The sequence below is a fragment of the Melospiza georgiana genome, chromosome 4 (genome assembly GCF_028018845.1).
Source record: "Melospiza georgiana isolate bMelGeo1 chromosome 4, bMelGeo1.pri, whole genome shotgun sequence".
In the NCBI taxonomy this organism is placed as follows: domain Eukaryota; kingdom Metazoa; phylum Chordata; class Aves; order Passeriformes; family Passerellidae; genus Melospiza; species Melospiza georgiana.
The window spans coordinates 48311852-48335375 of NC_080433.1; the positions used below are offsets into that span (position 1 = coordinate 48311852).

Sequence of the window (23524 nt, forward strand, 5' to 3'; positions counted from 1 at the left end):
AGGGCAGTGCTAATCTATTCCTTTCCAGATGTTGCTGTAGTCAGATTCAGCTGTCAGTATTTTGATAATATCTACCAGACTGTGTTTAGAGCTGTGGTCCAGTAATTGCTCACAAATCTGAGAGTAATCTGCTTTCTCAAGGTGTTAGAAGTTGTTTGAACTTACTCCAGCTGCCGAAATCCACCCATTTTCTAAAAACAGGAATAAGAGGGACTTCATAAAACTCAACTGAATCACCCACTTCCTCATTTTTCCTGTGCAAGTTCTAGGGAAAAGCCAGCTGCATGACTCTTGCTTGGCAAGAATGACTTTGTAGATTCCTGTGGGTTGAGCAAAGGCATCAAGGATGAGACTAAAGATTCATGGGGATATTCTCATGCTGTTGATGAAAATCAGTGAAAGCACCAGCAGAGTTCACATGAGCTACCTTGGTCCCGAGTCTTCTGTCAGGACAGAAGTTAGCTTCTGTTATCAGCTAACTAAAATGGGCAGTAGATGAAAGGAAAATATTACAATGACTGATCCAAACCAAGAACATAGAGATCTTCTCTTACAACATGAAAATCCTAAGCAAAAAACCTGTGTGTTGTGGTTTTGCTTAGCTGTGATGTTTTAAAATAATACCAAAAACATATAAGTCTGACACTACAGGGCATGCTACATTTTTTACTGGACACCTGCTTAGCTGTTTTTCTCCTCTGCTTTTGAAGTGTTCAAATTACCAAGGCAAAAACCTCACAAAAGTGTTTCAGGTCTTTTGAAATGGTATAGTAACTTCAAAAGCTTCTCTGCAGAGTATTAAAGAAAAAACACCAGCATCAATTAAGTCCCACCTTTAAAAAGAGTGTCTTCCTGCCTTTGGGCTGCTCCAGGCTCTGAAGCAGCACAATGCACATGACCAATCCTAGACCTACTGTTCAACAAAACACACTTGTAGTGTTAAGTCTGTTAACTTCCTGGAAATGTTCCTCTGATACATCTTTTATTTACATAGATTGAACCAAGGTAGATGTTGTGTTCTTTCCATGTGACCTGCATTTTCACTCAGCCTAGTTTACATTCAAAAATGAGTGCTGGCACTTGGCAATGGGTGTTGGAAGATACTCTGTACAAGTTATGCTGCCCTTCTGCACCAGTATTACTAGAAACCCACAAGTTCTCACTGTGAGTGCTCATTTGACAAACCAGAGCAGATAAAAATACAGAAGTGTCTAACATCTGCTCACTCACATCTATGGAAAAATGTTAGGAGCAAAGAGGGCAGATTCTGGAAGTATCATCTGACAAGTCTAGATTAAAAGAACTGTCCAGGATTACTGGCATACAGAAAGCACCTGTTTAACTGAAGGGAGAGCTTCAGAGCCAGTGTTGTAATACAGCTTTGCCTGGGAAAAAAACCAAGAGGCTGAACTTCGGTGTCATAAAATCTACTGCCATTCTAATTCCTCCTGAGACAGGCAGGAAACAGCTGAAATTTCTGATTACATTCCAGATTCTGTATTTAAAGAGAGGAATCTTAGACTTGTAATGCTATTTTCTCTCATGCTATGTGCAAGGCCACAATGCTATATTTAGGTTTACAGTTAGTGAAGGGAGTTTTTCACTCTACTTCTCTCATTGGTATTCATGGTAAAGTGAAGGCAAAACAGAACTACCTTATCTGTAACATCCTTATTCATATGGAAAATGCACACAAGAAAAGACAGCACCAAGTTAGTGCTTTACACAGCATCATAAAATGTTTGATTTGGCAATTGCAGGAATAATCCTTGGATTTTAAAAAACCTTCAAAATTCCAGTTGTGAGCACTGCCCTTTCCAAAAGTTGTAGAGGGAGAGGTAGAGAACAGAAAGTGCAGTAAAAAGACAATTTTTAAAAACCACCTTTGAGGAAAGCAGGAAGGAAACAGCTTGAGAAGCCATTTGCTAGTACTGGGTGCCTCAGTGCAGGGTGTTGGGCTGGGTCCCTGTCAGGCCTACGCTGCTGCAACTGAAAACACTTCTAACTTCAGCTTGCACAAAGGCAAACAAGAACACTCTGGAATTACCTCTCACCTTGCTAGCACATAGCACAGGAAGGTGCTTTGCAGACAAACATGTCCTGGCCTTTGCAGTATTTCCTTGAAAAACAGCACAGAACGAGTGCCAGCAGCCAGGCTCTGTGTCTGAAGTGCTTGGCTCAAACCGCTCTGAACCGGGCCTTGCCTACTTCTCCATACTGGCTACTGCAGCAATCTCTGCTACCCACTCACACAGCCTGAGGAAAATAATTCCCCCAGACCAGGTAAGTCCTCAGGTCACAGCACTAAACCTGTGTTCTGAACAGGAGAGCAGACTGTGTCTCCTCTTAGCTGGCTTGAATTTTCAACATAGTCCTCACTTCTTGACCAAGCAGATGTAGCAGATGCATAACTTTACCCATCTGGAAGTCATCCACTTGCCTTCATCATCAGGAGTAAGAGACTCTGAACGTTTCAGTTGTCCTGTAAGGATCACCTGCAGCTTTTTATTCACTTGATCCAACAAAGGCAAGAGGTGAAGTCTCAAAATGGCACTAAATAATTATGAAGTTCATGGAAGAAACAAGACAACATTGGACTAAAAAGTTAGTTGAAGTAATAGGACTTTATTCCAGATACTAGTAGCATGGCATTAACTTTTTTTTTTAAAACAATTTAAAACTGGTACTTCAGACGAAATTAAGGATTCTGTGGAGCTTTCAGGTCCAAGCTAAGAGTATATAGACTTTTATGAGTATTTATTTTCTGAAACAAATACAAACATAAAATTGCCATAATCCTTGACAGTTTTATTCCTTATCATTAGTCTGAGGTATACTAACAAATCTCCATCTGGGAATGTATGAATACTGCACTAGTCAGCATTGCTTTGCTCAAAACTCATTTATTAAAAAAAGTGTTTCTATTTTGCAGTTTTATAGGAGAAACTGTTTTTTCTGCACATGAACTTAAATAGTGCAATTTATATGCTCCTGCAAGATGAAAAGTGTAGGGAAAGTTTTGAAAGCACAGTTCTTTCCCAACAAACACAAGCATGCTATTGAACCTTAAAATGAAGAAGGAAAACGTACCTGAACAGTTCCAGATCAATGGGAGATGGTAAAAAGTGAATGTTGACAAAATATGCAAGGACTGCAGCTGGAAATCCCCATGCTGGGAACCTGAGAAGGAAAGAAAACTGCTCTATACTCACACACATAAAGGAAGAGGGGAGGAAGGGAATGGAGTCTGGTGGCGTTTGTTGCAAATGTTCAAAAATTTCAGCGCTAAAACTTCAGCCTGCAGGAATCCAGAGCAGACTGACAACCTGCTGATCCCTGCCATGGAGAGGAGTGACCCAACTGCTTCCACAGACGGTGCTGCTCTCCTGCTCTGCCCCCACACTGAACTCGTCAGTCTCCAGATGGATGGTGCTGCCCCTGATCCAGCCAAAGCACACCAGGTTTCTTCTGCTGAGTTGTATTGCTGGTGGTAGCTAACTGTGCCACAGGCAGAGCCCAGTGTGGTCAGCAGCTTTGCTGACCCCAGTATCTTTAGGGCTTTTATCCATCCCACCCTGGCAGAGTGCTGAAGCACTTGCCATTTGCAGGCCTTGCCAAGTGCACACACAACTGCAGTGGGGTTGTTGCACACACCAAACCGTGATGAGGTCTCACATAAACCAGCCTTGAAGGCCCTGCCTGAGCCACTGCCATCTCTGCTGCAGGGCCTGGGTGCCCAGGGAAGTGCCACAGAGACCAAAGCAAACAGCTCAGCAGCTCCCTTCTACCAATTAAATCAGGGAGGAATAAACCACTTCTATGAAACACAGAGTAAGTAACTGGGAAATTAAACATGGATGTTACTGTAGAAAACCACTAAAAAGCCATTAAAGATAGAAAGGAGTAAAAAGCAGTTCCTGGGGAGAGGGCTGGGGTATCACCTCCAGTTTTGGTGTATTGGCCCTGTTTCTGCGAGGTGTTTATCAACAGAAAGGAAACAACTCGCCCGCGGGCTGTCCCACCCAGCACCACTGCACTCCCCCTAGGGAGGGGTCAGCTCCCTGAGCCCCACAGCCCCCAGCTCTGCTCCCTCCCTCTGTCCCAGGCAAACCTTACTTCAGGCTAAAGGCCAGCTGTGTCTGCCCACAGGACTCACAGAAATCCACTCGGCCTCAAAAGGATCACAACACATCGCCAGGGAAAGGAAAAACCAAACGCATGTCACGTAACCAAGTATTGCCAACTTCACCTTTAATAATGGAACCATCACTTTTTTGCCATTTCAGTAATAACTTTAAGGGGAATAAAAACTTCCCTACAAAAATAAAACTAAGCTTGTTAAAATTATAAATAGTTTAAATGTTTGTATTTAAAGACATATATTTTAATGTTTCCCTGCATTCCCCCTCCCTCATCATTTAGTCATTCTGGTACCATCATATAATGACAAGAAAACAGTTTTGCAACAAAAGCTCTGACAGTTCAATTTGATGCTAAAATTAAAAAATGATAAAACTGACCAGGCATGACCATTTCTTTTAAATTAAAGCTGCTGTAACTGCCAGTGTGTAGAACAAAAAAGAAGAAAATTAACTCCACACATGACATCTTACAATAATTAACTGTGGACTAAGACAAAATTAAAATAAAAGTTTATTTTGGTCCCCCACCCCCTTCCCCTTCACCCCAAATCAAGACTCATAGTGCATACAACACTGATTGAGGTTTTTGGCTAAAGTAAATGAAGATGTGCCTACTTAAAAAGACTGATAGCTTAGTTCAAGTAAAATCAAAATTCACATATTTCTATACTCAACTTTAAAACTCAAACAGTGTTTAAATCTGAGCAACAAATGGTTCAATATTGACAGCGATTATGCAATGATTACATAGCTATGGGCAGAAACATAAATTAAGATGTTAACAGAATACCCACCAACACACTGCTGCATTCCTAGAAAAACAAATTGTAACAAAACACAAAAGCATTCCCTGAACCATTATAAAGTGTCTCACTTGAGGATAATGTTACTAACTCACACATGCACTACAATGTTACATGTGAAATTAAAAAACAAACAAGATATGCCTTAGATATATTTTATAGTTAGTCCTACTCTTAATTTCTCTTAACTCTTTAAAACATTATGATTGTCTCATAAGCTTGCAAATTCTTTTTACCTAAAAACCTTGTGAAGAGTTTTAAAAAGAATCTTACTAAGTAAAGGAAACAAAGGCACAATTACATAAAATTAAGGGGAAGAAGAGAAGCATCTTGGAGTTTCACACAGTATCCATTAGATGTCACCAAAGTTTTAACAATTCCTTGGGAATTTAAAATGAACACATTAAGAACAGAGGGGAAAAAAACCCCACCACAACTTCTGCTGCTCTTCAGTCCTTAGCACTCCTCCACTCCCCCACCCCCCAGTACATAACTCATTTCCTCTCTGGCATGATAATGACTACAATATCAGTCACTCAAATCTGCCTCATGCTTCCATGCTTCTATTGCACACCCACTTCTTTGGTTTCTTTTGAACTTGCTTTTTTTTAGATAAATAACTCTGAAAGAACAACAACTATATTTACACTAAAGTAGAAAGTTTTCTTGCTACATTTTTCCTACTTTTAAATCAAGTAAATCAGCAGTCCGCAGAATTTGGTAATCAGTTTTTCAATTAAGAGTTTAAAAACCATAAGGGAAAAAAAGTTTTGATTTATTAAAAGCAAGAGTTACTAAGCTCAGTCACCAAAACAGACAACAAATGTTAACGTTCTGCTGGGCTGGAAATGTGAATAAGAAATTCTACTTTCTTTGCCTGACTGAGCTTTTAACAAAGAAAGAAGCAGAGGAAGCTCTTTCTGTCTTTCAGATATGGTAATTCAAGATTATCCAGCCTAAAAATGGATCACTGGGCCAGAGGAAAGACCTGACTTACAATAAAAATCAAATGCATCTGTAGTTGTAGCTTACGTCAGCACCCTCGCTAGACAGGTATTTCTCACAGAGTTATCTGAGACATGGACCACTTTTCAGAATTCAAGTAAGCAGCTTTTCAGGTTTGCCACACTTTTCAAACCCTGACTATGCCTTTATGGAATCAGCTTCTCCAAAAGGGACCTCTATGTGCAGCTCCATTTCCATTCTTACTTAGCTTTTGCTTCTCGTTCCTTCCCACTATTTCTATTTCTTTATTTCTTTTCCAGTGTGGATTTACACAGTTAAAACCATAAAACTTATTCACAATATTAAAACATACTGAAACTTTAACCTTGTAGAATTAGTATTTCAACTTTCCTCTGTGTAAATACTATTTTCATTTAAAACCTCCTGTCAGCTATTAGAGTTCTTCTCCCCCAACTCTCACCTTCTTTTCAACCTTCTCTTTACTTTCTTCCCAAAGACCACTTAAAAGCTTTCCACAATTTCACAGTACAAACCACAGGGATCTCATAAGCTCTCCACCTATAACAGTTCTCTCACAAATTTTACAGTAACTATTCAAAAACAGAAAGGTAGTGCAAATCAATTTCATCTCTGACATAGTGCTCTAATTCACATCCAAATGGCTTTATAATATTTTTTTAACCCATCAATTTGCACATCCTTACTTGTAAAGATACCATTAAGCAAAGAAGAAAAAAAAAAGGTATTTCATAGCATCCTAGGAAATTGCTTACAGTTTCACAGCTTGCACCAAGATAACTTGGGAAACTCTCTAGGCACACAGAGGGTTGCAAACTGATGTACAAACATGCAGAATCCCTTACTTGTGGGTGCAAGATGCTAAGTGACCTGGCTTATGGAACTAAGTCTACCCTGGCATCACAAAACAGTCTTCTGAATAAAGAGAACGACTCTCTGCTGCTCTTTGTACTTGGGTTTGGCATGCTCTATGACGTTTGGTAGCACTTTTCCTGAGTGTCCTTTGGCCCCTTTTAGCCAGGCTTCAGCACCCCCCGAAGGGCTTCTTCAAGCTTGCCCCTGTAAGCTGCATAGCGGTTCTTCAAGAGCTGCAGTTGGTCGCTTTCCTCTTTGTCCAGTATGCGCAAGAAGTTCTGCAGTTCAGGAATACTAAAAGCTTCCCACTGGAAAGACAGGGAGTGCAAAGAATGGATGAGATCAACAGAAAATTCATACATCTTTTATATATGCAGTATTTCCAAACAAAACCTCAGACACTGTAGACAATTTCCAACTGAAACAGTATCAGGCACCTTCCTCATAAATCTTAGGGCATCTGAAAATATTTTACTCTTTCAATTAGTTTTTTTCTTCTGCAAGTAACAACAGGTCAATCTAACCACAAATGAAATGTTTACAAAAGGCACAAAGGAAATTAACAGGGGAAAAAAGTCTGCTTCCAGAAAATGATCTGCCCGGTCAGCACAGCTCAAACAGAAGCCCACTCACCCACGAGGTTACACAAACAGTGGCCCAGCAGGGTGTGACCTACCATGACTTCTCCAGTTTCGTGCTCGCGCAGAACAAAGCTGAGCATTTCTGTTCTGGGGCCTGCCACCAAGCGCAGGTAGAGGGGATGTTCTCTGTCTGACAGCTTGCAGGTATAAACTGCAGGAGAAGGAAACCACAGTCATTAGCATCTTTACCAACAATGATTCCAACACTTGGAATTACTAACGCTAGCTAATGCTACAAAAATTTCAGAAAGATGCATGTGTAGCTAAAATTTACACACTGTTTATCTATCAGTCTACATACTGGTTTTGAGCAGTGAGTTTTAGGGAGGAGCTGAGCAGGTGACTGATGGTGACAGTGCAACACTGCATTTGCACAGGAATGAAATGGCCTCCAGTCAACACAGTACATGCAAGGCAGGGGGGAAAAATAACCCACAAGAAAAAACCACAACACATAGATCTGTTGCTCTAAGCATTTATGACATCAGAGCTGTGTATCACTGCTCTGGTTTAAGTTTTCCACTTAAAATTTCACACACAAAGTCTAAAAGACAACTCTGCTTATCTGAGAGTCAGAAACATCTGAACTACTGAAACTGCTCTCAATGTCCATGGAAGGAAGGCAGATTCTAAGTGCAAGAACAGAACATTGGCAAAATGCACCTTTCTCTAAAAAACCCCTTTTCCATCTTCTGGTGTTCCCATCACAACTTACAACAAACTCCTAACAGCAGCCAGTGCCCAGGGCCAGCCACGTGAGCACTAACACGTGAGCACAAGACATGTGCCCATGGCTGTCACCTCAAGAGTGGCCTGCCAGTGCCAGTACCTCATGCATCACAGACACCATGGCTTATCTGTTTGAAAACCTGGCCTGTAACTTCATCTCACAGCTCTGCAGTGTATCAGGCCAGCTGAAATTTAGGACCTGACAAGGGCATGAAATAAAATAAAATGGACTGCAAAGCACAGGAGATGTGTGTAATGTTTTAGCAGGTGACTTTGTCTTGGATGAATTATCTTGAAATACCCCCAGTCTTTTACAATCTTGCCATGCTACTTTATATATGGAAAAAAAGACAAGGTAGGAAGACTATTACCCCATTTATCTGACTTCTTCCACCTTGCTAATTTCAAGTATTACTATAGCACAACTCCCTCCCCAAACCCTTCCATTACCAAAATGCCTCAGGCTCAGTTTGTACCTTGATCTTCCTTGTGACAGCGTTTATAAAGTGCAAACTTGGCAGGGTTGTCAGCCACAAAGAACTTCTTGAGCAAGGCCTCGATCACTTCGCGCACAGTGTTGGTGCTGCTGATGTGGAGGGTGTTCACACAGCCCTCTGGCAGGTAGAAAGCAGTTTCCTGGCTGCTGGGAGCACACCTGCCCTGGCTCTGGGAGGACTGCACAGTGATGGGTCTGCACAGCTCCATCTGCACCTTGATGAAGCCAGTGTAGATCCCATTGGCGTTCTGCAACCAAGGAAAGGCCTGGACTGTTAAAATCATCAGCAGTGACCCCTGGGACACAGCAGTGCAGCAGGCACGTGAACATGCTCACAGTGAGCACTGTTTAAATACCACTGCAACACACGACATCTCACAGGAAAGGCATTGCTTTCAAAATTCAGACAGTTATTCTTTCTGAATAGAAATTTTTCTTATTAATAACTACTGAGTATTAATTTTTTCTTAATAATAACGGTTGTAATTATTGTTGAGTTTTTTTGTATTACTGTTGAGTTCTAAGTATATTAGGATTCATCAAGCAAAAGGTACAACATACCAGAGATAAGTTTTCACTTCAGGAGAGGACTATGAAGTGAAAAAGATTACTAATACCATCTTTAGCAACAGATTTTGTGCAGAAATACAGAAATTACCTCCCACATTTTAGGTGTCTTTGTCAACTTAGTCTGAGGCATTTAAATAGTCAAATCATGTTGAAAAAAGCCCTAACCAACAGAAAAAAAAACAAACCCCAAAAAACTCACAAGAAAATAAAAAACCAAACAAAACCCCCAAAACTCAAACAATCAAACAAAAATCCCAAAACCTCAAACAAACAAAACCAAAAAACCCCCAATAAACAACAAAAAACCCAGGCAAATGAATGAAAAACCCAGAATAAATGACAATCCAAGTAACATCTGAAAATGTTTATTTCAGTTGCTCTTGAAAGACAAAACAGCAAAGCCAATCAAACCTTACTGAGCTAGAAAAATTTTGACAATCTAGTTTTGGGCATAATAAGTCCCGATCCACATGCAAACACATAACAAAGATCTTTTTAGTACACAGTCATACTTATATGGTTCAGGATATAATGGAATTTCACAATTTCCATATACACCCACAGGAATATGTCATGTATTAGAAAATCTGGACAGCCTAACAACTTTAAAACAGATTGCTAAGCAGATAGATGTGAATTTTGTTAGTATGGACTTGAGTAGACCCAACTGAATATTACACCTGGTTCACAATCCTTTGAAATGAGAAGTCTTATGTATTCCAGTCTGTAATTTCTATGTTTTTGGGGGAAGAAAGTCTCTTCATGCTGAAAACTGTATGACTACTCTGAAAGTTAAGTATCCTATAATAAATATTGCATGTTTTAACTTCTACCACTGCTTGAGCATCCTTATCAAAGAAATCTGACAAAAATTTATCTGCAAAACCAAGAAAAATATACCTTCATTTTTACCATCTGAGCATTTTCAGAATTGGTAAGATTCAGATTGGTAATAGTGTCAGCTGACGGTTTACCTTAAACACAGGTACATCAGTTTGTTTTTACAACACTTTGTTTTGATCCATGTAAAAGAGCTACAGGGATAAAAAGCATTTCAGACATGAGATTTTAATTTGTCAGTCTAAGGAAAAGTCTCTTAGAAAACCATCTAAACAGAGAGAGTTTCATATGTAAGACGCTGAGAATAAAACAATTCACAATGCACTACAAAGCTACAACTCAACATTAAAAATTACAGGAATTGTATGCAAAACTTACCAAGGTCATCTTTAATTTATCAGTGACAGATGAATTATAGCTTTGTATCTTCTCCTTAACTTCTTCTTTGCTGAGATAAACATGAGGTTCTCTCTCCTTCTGAACATCCTTCAAAAACAAGACAGTAGTTTTAAAACACAGTATAAAATAAATTATTTTACGATTCTGGATACAAACATTGTTAGTCCAAATGGTAATTATTCCACAGAGGCTCAACATGACAGTAATAGCTGTGCAGCAACAGCAAGGATTAACACATGAAGCAAATCAAACAGAACACTGGGACTGAAGGGAGATGGCAGGGAGATAGTTTATTCAACACCCCCAAAGACACCTGAGCCCTTTTGTTGCCAACTGTTTTCCTTCAAATGTTTTGCAGCAGTATGCAAGAGAGCTCAACCCAGCTTATGGCTTGATCTTCTCATGTCAATGCTATGCCATCCTGTAAAGAACACTTAAAATTTTCATTAACTATTACCTGGGGCACAAATAGGTATTTCTGAACAAAGCAGGAGCACATCTGAAAAGAGCAGCACGTCCTAGCAAGAAACCCCAACAATCCCAGCGTGTGCCAACAACACGACAGCATCCCAGCATTGCAGTGTGACAGACAGGATGTTACATACAGGGTCACTGCCTACTGCACAAACCATCAGAAGTAACTCTCCAGATACATAATGTTACACCAATTGCATGTGTTTTTTTTTCCATGGGGGAGGCCCTATTAAGATTTTTCAACTGTTGCTTTTACAAGGTTGCTGTGGATTTCACGTGTGGCAGTAAAAGAAGACCCTGGAATTGGATTTTTTCCAAACAAACATTTGTTCCCAATCTGTATTCCCGCAGCAGCAAACCAGTGTTATAAATACACTCCAGTTTCTACCACTAGCACAAATGCCATATATAGTATGAAAGGGTTTCAGCTCTCAGCTTTGATGATTTAAAGCTTCAATTAGAAAAGGGAGAAGCTTTGAAGAGCCTCGATGCTTTCAGAGAACACCTGAGCACATTCACTCTACAGACAAACCAAGTCCCAGTTCCACCTGTCCTCCCACACACATTCCAGTGTAATGTATCCTGAGGAAGGGCTTCCCTGACTTCAGTGGCCTGTTCAGAACCCCACTCTATTGGACACTACTCAGCACACATCTTTGCAGGCACTTCAGTTTGCCAGACATTATCCCAAAGATGAGCACATCTGCTGTGGCATTGTAAGGTTCCACTTGCCAGAAAGAATCTCCTGAACTTTTTCTGTCTCCTAATTTAAAATCAACTATTTTTAGCTCTTTTAGGCTTAGTTTTGCTTTTTCTATATGGCATTTCACTAAATGACATGCTGGAGCAGACTTTTTTCCCATGGCTATAAAAAGAAAGGTGTGGTCTGAATGGAGAACTTGAAGCCAGAAACCTTGAATTCTGATCTGGGCTGAGATACTGATTTCCTGCATAACACTGAGAACATACCTTTATTTCAAGATCAGGAAACTGAGGCAAAAAAGGAACACCAGTGAAAGACAACTCTGCCATTAGTTCCTTAAGCACAATTTAAGATTGTGTAGCATTTTGTACAGCTGCCAGACCCCACCTACTAAACTACAAATACCCAATTACTGAACGTTTTCAGAATTCGAGTCTCTATTCTCTCAAGAGAAATGAAGCCTTCTTGCCCTTCTGTTTTCCATCTGCCCCAAACTATAAAGAAAGACAGGTCAGTTTAAACTGCCCACTTCATCTCCCCAAAGGCTCTTTCAGCTTTATAGTGTTCAATCTGGGGCAAACAGAAGAGGCACAAAGGAAAATAAATGGATACTGAAGGGACAGGAAACAGTCTGCAAGCCTCTGACATCTATGTGACACATTTCAAGAACCCAAGCTTTAACTTGCAACATTCCCTGTCAGTGTAAGTGCAGACAAACTCCTTCACATGGATACCAGCCAAGAGTCACCTCAGAGACAAGCATTCATACCTCTCCAATCTACTAACAATATGGACACTGAAATTCCAATACCAGACACCTCTGCTTTAATGCTTATTATTAATTCATTTCTGATTGTTCAAGCAGGTACCTACCCTGTTGGAACTGTCACCTTAAATACTAAAGTTATCCACAACATCCGCTATTATTAAGCAAAAATCAATAACTAGGAGAGAGGGAAAAAACTCACCTTTCCTATGTTGAAATATCAACCTTTGTTTAAAAAAAAAATCAACAAATAAACAACCACTTCACATTAACTTCTGTGCACCTGAAAGTTTAATTCCACAACAAAGACCTTTAATAACTGTAGATGACAAAAAGAACCTATTGCCTTTAATGGCAATGGCACAGGGTAAAGTTCACAAGGCTGACATCTAGGAAATTATCTGCATGCATTATTAAGAAGAAAAAAAAGGACAAGGAAAAAAAACCTTGGTGAATTGGTGGGTATGAGTAGACAGCAAGAAACTTTCTCCTATTTTCACATAGGAGAGTTTTCATACTGCTCTCCCAAAATGACAGAAGTTTGATCTGGTTAGAAAAGACACCAGCCCACGAGATCACTCTGATCCTGGGGACTGCCATGGAAGCAGGCATGACAAGCAAAGTCCAAGGCCAGCACCCAAGGCAGCTGATTTCCCACAGACCTGCCCTGGCGATGCTCTCGTAGTCAGCCTTCCCAGGGGCAGATCCACTACAGAGCTGAGGGCACAAGGCATCACTGGGGCAGCTGTCATCCATCAAATGAGTTAAACATGATTCCACACTTGAACATACCACAGGAATTTCTCCCTTCTTGCACTAGAGGCCAGACAATTTTGGCAAAGCTTAATTAAGCCCACAAAAACACATCTGTGTGTTTACGCAAAAGCGGGGATTACCTCCTTTTGTAGTGAGCACTCTGCCAACAAACGTACCTCTAACTCACTTCCTAAACAACCAAAGCCTGGACCTTAATTAACTTCAACAGCATGTAGTTCATAGCAAATCTCTGAACTGAATACAAAGAGGACTACTGGGATTAAATCAGACAAAGGGACCCAAAATCATTCAATAAAAATAAAATACATCATAGGCAGAAATGCTGTTTACAGTCATTTTCACCCTTCTCCTCCATCTTTCACTATCAAGACGAGAGGCAGTGAAAAGTGAAGATGTGTCCCAGGAGAGGCAGTAACTTGATGCCACTGGAAACCTAAGACCAAGATCTTCATGAATTAATCTGGTGATACCAGCCTGCACCCAAACAAAAAGCTCAGAACACTCCAACTACTCATTCATCAGGGTACAACTTCAACCAAGCAAACAAAACCTCCTCACTAGCTACACACCAGGACTTAGAGAGAATCACATTGCTGTCACACAAACTGCAGAGACACTAAACCCCACATGACTGCTGCCAACAGAAAACCAACAAAGGAGCAACTCACTGGGTTTATTATGAACAAGAAAACCTCAGCCCACCATGATTCACTGGGTCAGCTGCTCTCACTGAATGTCATTAAGCAGAATACACAGATTTCAGGCACCTGTGTCTTTTAATTTTCCTAATTATACCTAGCCAACATGCAAAGAGAACCTAACAAGCTGTTATACAGGGTTTTTTCCCCTGGCTTTTCCCCCCAACTTTCCTGGGGCTGAACTGCTCTCAGCATACAATGCTACCTAAATTTTGCCATACAGCTTTGCTAGCCACATTAGAAGTTAAAATAAGTAAGTCTTCTTTGACGAGCATCCTTAGGTGGGTTGAGGAAGACTTGACAAACTCATTTCCCACAGGAAATAGCAGGTGCTTCATAACAGGACCCACTAAAAGAAAAGCTGTCCCCTGCTAACTCTGCTCCTGTCTAACAGATCAAATTCCACCTGGTTATCTCAGCAGGTAAATTTATTACCTGTGAAGACCTTGAGTCATCCAATGAACTTCATTCATCTCTACCATGCTTTACAATGTGCTTCTGACATCCTGCTCTTGAAATGGCTACCAAATTGTTGGTGCCACACCTGCACAGGGAAAGCAATTGCTCCAAAGGCAGCTGCTTTAAACAAAGGAGCAAGAGCATTTTGGAGGTGAGACAGGGCACAGCTTCTCAGAGCCAGTGCACTGCTCAGGCACAAGGGGAGCATGATTCATCTCCAGGCTGATTCATCTCTGGCTCCCTACAAGACACCCAGCACACACCCCACAACAGTGCAGGGAATTGGGCAACTGCCTTTCTTCAAAAGTCAGGCCTGGTGATGAGCTTCCTAACCACAGATCCTTGTGTATGTCACAGCAGCAGAGTGAAGTATGAGCACAACCAGCAGAGCAGTTCACACTGTGTCTTCTTCCATCAGCCAAGACCTAGATGTTGCCAGGCTTAACAATATCACTTCTGGGTGCTACTGCTCAAAAAAGGAACTTTCTCTATAAAACCATGCACAAACAATTCCATGCTATTTTTTGTAAAAATTAAATAAAATATATAGAATAGAACCTGAGCTAGGTTCTCTTCCATCATTTAACCAAGCCAATGTCTGCCACATCAACACCCATTTCTCCTCCCAGCCCAATTAAACATTTTCCTCATCAGAGCTCCTGGTCTCCTTCCACTCCCTGATGCTAACGTGATCTTGCCACTTCCTCAGACCAGCACAGATGGGAAAAACAAAAACTGGTCTCAAGGACACAGTGGAATACATCAGAACTCATGCAAATTGTATATTTGTGTTTAAACCACTAATTTTCTAGTCTGAGCTATTAATTTTTAAGAAATTTTTTCTGTCCTTCACAACATTACAGTGCACACCAATGGCAGCCATTTGTATTAAAGCCACTTCTCAAGTCAACCAAAGCAGCATTTCATTCCCAAACAGAATCCCTAAGCAACAGCTGCCAGTAAGAGGGAAATGAGGCAAGTGCTTTCATTTTCCCAAGGGGAATAGCTGGTCTTTCATCAGAGCTCATGATGCAATGCCTCTTCACAGTTGAGCTTCCTCACAAGAAAAAGAGCAGAAAATGTTTTTTCTTTATCACAGCACCCCCCATGCTCATCTCATTTATTGTAGCACAGATGTTTAGAGAAGCAGCACTCTCTTTGTAACATTTATGCTGAGTGCAAAGCCCTAGATGAGACTAGCTCAGCATGAATCCTCAAGAAACACAACTAAAACTGCACAAATTACAATTCAAGTGAACTGCAAATCAACTTGTGGTCCCAAAAAAGAAGAATCACATCAAGTGGCTTTATGGAAGGCTAAGTCTCACGGCTGCTGCCAAGCCCTGGTCCTGCATGCAGTAATAAAGCACTAATAAACTCAACAGCTACAGGCTGCTATGGGATGAGGCTGAGAAACAGTTTCACAAAGAAAGGATACTCCAAAACCATGAAGCCTGCAGCCTCAGGATCCCTGCCTTGAGTCAAATGCCTGGCTCCCCAAACTGCTACTGCAGCCTCCTGTGTATGGAGAGATACAAGGTCTCTCTCTTCCATCCAACCTGCTATTTTCACAAAACTTTGAGAATTTAGCATCTCTTGAGGAATGAGAACCAAGCTCTTCTTACTATTTCAGCTTGAAAGACAGAGGAAAATATAACAGACAAAAGGTTAAACCTATCCCAGGAACATCCATAAAGCATTTTTATGAGAAATCTGAAGAACCAAAGACCTGTGGGAACTCAAGCAATCTTCTAAGACACATCAGTCCCTCGCTCAGCTCTCATGTTTCACATTAATCCCACACATACTGTGACCACGATTCAGTCAGATGAATGAAGATGTCATGATGCAGTCAGATGAATGAAGATGTCATGATCTTGCTGTAAATTGTGGCCAGAAATATTTTTTGAAATAAAACACCGAAGTTTTGAAAATGAGAAATTCAGCCTAAACTATGTTAAAAAAAAAAGTCTTGTTTAGTCATAAAAATTACAGCTAGTGCAATCCTACTTACATCACATCTGCTTTAAAGAAAGGATTTAAGTAACAATGCTATTGTACTACAAAAAAAGCCCAGCAGAGCATACAGGAAACAAAATTAATGGAATTCTGATCTCAGCTGTTACTCCTACAAGAAAGAGCACTCTTTCCTACAGCCTGGCAGCACTCCTACGGGAAAGAAAGAAACTGAAACCTTGCAATTCAACTATTCTGAAACAAGCATTTTACTTCTCCCTCATCCTCATCTCAGGAGAGCACAGCAGCTTTCCCAGTGACAGTAATTCCTGCTTCTATCCTGGGGCAAGCCTGAACTCCAGATATGTGCTCCTCCTTCATGTGAAACCCTGAGACTCACCAAGCAGGGCACTGGTCACAGCCAGTCACAGACCAGTGGCCAAAAAGCTGTGAAGACCAATTGGGGGCAGGGTGGCTAAGAAGAAATGTTAGCATCCAAGTATCTCCAAGCACTGACCTTATCACAGAGCTGAATCTTGAAATGTTTGCATCCTCCTGAACAAGATGAGGTTGCTCTCTGGGTCAGGGAAAGAGGAATTTTTCTGACAGAATGGATGTGGGCAGAATAATCTCTGTATCTTCCTGTAATGCCTTTTACTTTTTGCAGTCAGGGAGCTCCAACTCCCACAGTGGCACACAGGGCAAGGAAGCAGTTTCTTTTTCAGGAAGAGATTTTGTTTTTCTAAGGAGGTTTGGCTGACATGAGTTTGAACCATTATCCTGATACTAAGAGAGAGTTCAAGAACAGCCCACAACATGTCCCCCTGACAGAGCAGGAGAAGTGGCACCCTCCCAGGTCAGGTGCACAGGGCATCCAGCCTGACAGCCTGCCTTCAGCACAGCAAAAACAAAGGCTATTTCCAGCAAGCACGTGAGCCTTTTCTGCAGCCTCTCTGCTGGCATCCACAAGTGTGGAAGCAGGAATTCAGAGGGCACCTCCCTTCCGAGTCTGTTCGGTGTCCATTTATGGCCTTGGTGCCTATGCAGGCACAGAAACCCTTTCTGAACCTGCCAACACTGCCTGTCTCTGCCCCTCCTGTGGCAGCAAGTTCCACAGATTCATGACTGCAGTGAGAAGAGGTACTGCCATCTGCTTTAAGCTGATCTTCTATTAAGATAGGAGATAACTTCTGTCAAAAACATTGAATGCTCTTTAATCCTAATATGGCAAAACCTCATATACTCAAGTTTCACCTTCAGCTTTTCTATCACCTTTGTGATTTTGTAAACCACATCACACACACCCCTTTTTTTCCTCTCCAAAATGAGGAGCCTTGAACTCCTTAGTCTTCCTAAGGCAGTTGCTCCATCCTCGCAATCATTTTACAGCAGGGAAATTAACCACAAAAATGGGATGTGGGGACCAGACCTGTATCAGAACTTGTGACACAGGTGCACCAAAGCTTAAATGCTCTTTGTTTATAAATCTGTATGCTACAGGTATGAAATATCTTTACTTTTATCCATGATGCAATGTGGTCTCCCTTCCATAGAGGTTACAGAAATCCCCATGCAACACCACAGTTTATAATTTTATCATCATTTTACAAGGTACAAGCATTAGAATTAATAAATACTTGTTACTTTCTGATTATTTCAGTTTTTACCAAGTATCACCATGTGGTTTGGCATGCAAATGAAAGCAATGAATGACAAAGCAAAGCAAACAATGACAAACATTATGGCTCCATCTGCCCCCTCTGATGTAAACACTCAAATGTTTACATGGTGAGTATTTTTAAGTAGAAGAGAAACAAAACAAAAGCTGTAACTTCCCTTTATTCCTTTTAGCAAATTATTTTCCTTCAAACAGAAGCAATATAAACACAGTTCATATTCAGATATTGTGAGAGTAAGGCTAGGAAACTGAATATATTTGTTGGTGACATTAACATTGTTGCTAAAGTTTCATTTAAGTTCATCATGACATCACCTCTGAAAACCCCTAGTTACAAACCCTGTTGTACCCTACATGGTTGTACTTTAACTACTGGCATGCAACCCAGTTTCAAAAAAGCAGTCATCTGTTTAAAGTGAAAACCAACTGTACAAATAACAGCAACTCAGGCTTAGCATTACATTTTGTCCCTAAAGACACAACAGATTTTACACAGATTTGTACATTTTCCCCTCTCCAGACTATGTCATGTTTTTAAAGAAATATGTTACATGATTTAAATAACATTTAACAGCTGTTCCAGTTTTGCAAATTTCAGTAAAACTAGATCTAAGAAGCATCACAGACAATAAATAATTTCCTTCAGGTCTCCTCTTCAGAAAGTGGGAGTTTTAACTGCTGGCTATTTAAGAACATAAGGTGTTTAATGAACTAAAATGGATTACCAGCCTCTGTGACCTGTACAACAAAATCAAGCTTTTAAAAGACTATTAGGAAACAAGCTTATACAGGATATTGTACTGAAAACTACTTAGTGTATCTTGAAAGTTAAGTATGGTCTGAAGCCCAGGGTACTAATACAAGTAGAGATCAAACAACTAAGTAACATTAGGGTTATTAAACCACAGTATTTGCATATGACCCTACAATGCAAGAGTCCAACACATTCCATACAACAGAAGGTGGGAAGAGGGTGTTTACAATGACAACCTCTCAGGTCTACAAATGCAGCTCTGTACATTTTACTTTAAAGCTGACATTGGAAACCAAGCAGGCATTGCTGGGGAAGCAAGCGAGCCCCGTGCCAGGCCAAGGCAGAGTGTTCCTCCTGTGCTTGCTGCCCGCACTTCCCAGGCTGAAGCAAGCCCAGCGTGGGCCTTGCCTCAGCAGAAGCTGGGTGATGTGCCAGCTTTTGCCAAGTCTGTCAAACACCATTTTATCTTTAGAGCAACATTCCCCTCCTGGGCTTGGTAGGGTAGATCTAAGATTGTGTCACCAAATTACTTTTAAAACCTGTCTGTACCAAGAAAAGACAAGAACTTCATAACCAGGCCAAGCTTTAGGGCTGGTGTTAGACAGAAATGGTGAGCCTGCACATGATGACAACAGTCCCACCAACCAGATAATTTTTGTTTGGATTTGTTCCACTTAAAAGAAAAAACACAAATCTCAAAAATACACACTAACAATTCTCACCTAGGAAATATCACACATTGGCTCTCCGGATATAGAACAACCGTGACAGTCTTCACTTATCATAGACACTACAGTGAAAAAATGTTCAGAAAGATGAACAGTCTTCTCAAAGAAATGCCAGGGTTATGGGGAGGATGTAGTACTTTGAAGAACATACAGTTCTTCAAATTCAAAAAGTTATGTTACTGTCTTTATCATCCTGGTGCTGATATCACATTTGAAACTTTTCTGAAGGGAAAATGCCCTCTTCTGCTGCACATGTATCTCAAACCCCCACGAATTAAGGAAGTAAAACTATCTATTTTTCAAATGAAGTCTGCTTTTGCAAGGCCTCAAAAGTTTGCAACAATAACTGGCAGACTCAGACAATGCTCCAGCTTGTAAGCAATCACTGGTATGTTCAGTAATATACCCAACCTCTAAGCCAAAGTAGCAGAAGTATCTTCTTAGTATGTTAAATATGATCACAATAAAACCATCACATGCATTTACAGTCAACTTATGTAACTGCTGCTTTAGGTATATGCAAAACAGAGCTAAAAACTAACTCCATCCAAAATCTAACAGTTTACACTGACTGTGGCTCTACTTCAAAACAAGTTGGGTTTTCATGAAATAAGTCCATAGAAAATTTTTTTACACCAACATGACCTCTCTCACTGCAACTTGTGCAATTAAGTCTCTACAGAGCTTTCACAGAAATATTAAAAACTGGTGTCTTCAAAGAGACATCCAAATTAGATATTTCATGGTGCAGACAAAAGGATGCACCCCTGCAGCCTGGCCTGCATGAAAAACTTCTTCTTTCTTTCACGCTCCAGAAAATTTAAATCACCTGGCACATTTCATTAACAATTAAAACTGTAATGACTGTACCCTTTGCTACAGCCTTTTAATTGCCACATTTTATTAAAAATCAGATAGTAGCCAAAAGACATTTCTAAACCAGCATACTGTAATCATTAGCTTTACCTACTACTGCTTGAAATGATCTGGCAAAAATTCAAGAAAGAAAAAAGCATGGGGGCAAACTAGGGGACCATGTAATACTGTAGTGTAAACTTACATTGACCTTAATGATAGGATTTTACCTCTATTTTGTAACCTCAGCCTTAAGAAGTCAAATGTTGAAAGAAAAAAAATTAGAACCCCTTAGGCAATTATCTCAAAGCTGCAGCAAATAAGAACTTTTCTTTCTCCACCTTCATTCAATTTGACTGCAATTCCAGTTAGAACTTATTTAGACTTCAGAGCTCAGATTTGATTGCTGTTCCAGTAAGAAGGAAAATAAAAGGCTTGGATCACTCTTGGACTCTCCTGCAACTCCCCATTTGAAGTTATTCCTCTCATCTTGTGGATGAGGGATGCAGTAGAGCATTCATTCAGAGCTGGGAACAAACTGGTAAAGGCAGCTGGTTGCTGGACCTCAGCCCTCCAGCCCCATGGCACCACCAAAGCCCATGTCCTAGTGACCTCAAGATCACACTGGTAAGATGGTACTCCTCAGATCTCTGCATTGTGAGGAAACCAACCACTTGAGTCAGCAAGATTATGCCTTGAATAAACTCATCAGCATGGCAATGATAACCTGCTTCTCAGGGGTTTCAATCTCTTGTTTTTCTACCACCTGGATTTTATCTATCACACATATATTTAAGGCTACCAAGCAATTCAGTTGCAAGCAGACTGAGACTGACAAAAGGACAAGTCTATTCAAAACTTCTACATTTTCTAAAAAGAAAGACAAATCATACTATTACCATTGCAAAACCTGAAAACTACCACCAACTTGTGTTTCAATCCTTTTTGCAAAAATACACTTGTTGCCCAGTTTCAGTATGAATTTGTTTTCCAGAATACACACAGAGAGCACATTAATTTCTTACAAATGAATTCAGGTGCCTCCAATGCTGAGACAATTTAAAAGACAGCTGCTTTTAGCCATATGCCTGCTTCTCTGCTAGATGCTACCACTGTCTGAGAAACCAGTGTCAGCTGTCACAGTCCTCATCCAGTAACAGAATCACTACCAGCCAGCAGATTGCTTCCACAAATCCTGGAGGCTCCTTTCTTAAATAAGTTGAATAAGGTATTTTTTTCTTTTTACAGTTGAAAAAGAACAGAATAAACAAACTGAAAACAGAAGAACTAGCAAGGGAAAGCCAGGGTTTTATTTTTGCACAGGTTAAAAAATCCCCACAGATAATATAAACAAGCATCAACCAAGTCTGCAGCATGAGAGAACTACAGTGCAATAAACACCTCATGGCACAAGTCCCATCTTACCCAAACACTGTGCTAGCCTGGTGCCATGCATCAGCAGACAGTTTACACCACCAACATCTCCAGTGCTCGTGTGAGCATGCTGCTCCCTTCTCATCAACTCACAGATTCTGCATCTGGGCAGACCATTCTGCAGTAGTGAATCACTTCAGAATTACAGGACAGTTGTTACACTCAGACATTTCTTTTTTTAATAGCATGAACAAAAGTGATAGCAGTTTAGATCAATACTGGCAGGACAGAGTGGAGAGAGAAGAGAGTGGGAGGCCAAACCAGTATGCGTTCAAGGGAGGTGTGAACAGAAGACTTCAGAACATGGTTAATGAATATCCCACAGGAAAAGCTGGATAAACAAACTCTCCATCTGAGGAAAGGTCAGGAGAACAGCAATTAGGCTGCACTGGAGAACAGGGCTTGCTTGCTTACAACCTGATGCCATGGCCTGACTCCAAACACAAGTTATTTTGCCATGCTGGAGAATGGCCACCAGGAAACCAGAGAAGGGGGAAAATGATTACATGCTTTGTTCTTAAGGAGCAAATGGGAGAATGTGTTGACTTTACAACATAAAGTTCAAAAAGTTGTTCTTTTTTCCTTTCCAAACAGCTATTTCCCTGCTTTTATGGGCAGGATGTTACAGGCACAAGGAAGCGCTGCTGCTACTCCACCTTTCCTTAAGCCTGACTTCTGCTTCAGGAAATGCAATTATGAAGCATATGAAGGTATGAGATCTGCTAGAGCTGATAGGCATTTCAGGTGGAAGCAAAAGAGTCTAGTAGAATTTTTCATTTAAAAAAAAATCCTCGTTAGAGGTAATAAGGATAATCAGTACCAGCACACGCTCTTAAGAAAGCACTCATAAGACAGAACACATTGAAAAGGATGGGTCACTTCATGGACAAGCATCAGATAAGCTGAAACTAGTACAATCAAAATTTCCTCAAATAAACAATAAATTCTGCAAAGCAAAATCACAACTGCCTTTTAATAAAAGTATCGGAAAATTTTGTTAACATTTCCTCTACTTTAACAGAAAATACTGAGAAATCATGGTTTTAGCCAATAAAATGAAGCATGCAATCAGATATCAACACTGTTTTAAAAGGAGATCAAAATAAAAGTTAAAAAAAACCTAAAAACAAACTGCGACCCAACTGGGAATACAGCATTTGCCTATGTCTTTAAACTTACAGTTGTTGAGGTACTAAGTTATACCTCTACCTTATCTTATTAGAAGTTTATAGATCACAGGAGCCATTCTTAGCTTACAAATATATATGTGCACATTTAAAACTGTAAAGGAAAGGGGAGTATTTTTGAGAGCTGGAAAAATTAAGAATATATCTGGAACCTCTGACACAGACAAAAGCATTAGCTTGTAATCAGGCCAGTCAGTTCACATCCACTCTTCCACTGAGCATATATAATACAGGTCCACTAACAAGACCTCTCTAATTGCCACATGTGAAGGGCCTCAGCTTTTACCTCAATCAAACTGTGTAATTAATTAAAGTATTGGTATTTCTTCTGCTCCAAACCTGTACAGGCAATTTTGCCAGACCACTGAAATTCAGCCAAATTTCTACCAGTATGTCCTTTGCATAATGTACTAGCAAAAACTTTTCCAATCAACAAACATTGTGGGTTGCCATAAAAAGTTATTCTGTAATGCCTGGTGGCAAGGGGTAGGGAATGCAGAGAGGAACACACGGGTGTTTCCCCTATGTAGCACCACCACATTATAACACAAGGAGAAGAACTGGAAACTACAGACAAGAGAACAACACAAAGGGGG

General features: G+C 40.4%; 1 protein-coding gene across 2 annotated transcripts in view; it reads right to left on the reverse strand.

Moving 5' to 3' along the window:
• Window positions 1-4234: 4234 nt before the first annotated feature.
• RASSF3 (Ras association domain family member 3) overlaps window positions 4235-23524 on the reverse strand; it is a 76012-nt gene continuing 56722 nt past the window's right edge. For both annotated transcript variants that reach the window (XM_058022576.1, XM_058022575.1), the window contains exons 2-5: window positions 10439-10546; window positions 8631-8898; window positions 7461-7576; window positions 4235-7092 (exon numbers count right to left, since the gene is read on the reverse strand). In XM_058022576.1, coding sequence (XP_057878559.1) covers window positions 6943-7092; window positions 7461-7576; window positions 8631-8898; window positions 10439-10546 — 642 coding nt within the window. In that variant the 3' untranslated portion in view covers window positions 4235-6942. The remainder of the gene's footprint in view (window positions 7093-7460; window positions 7577-8630; window positions 8899-10438; window positions 10547-23524) is intronic.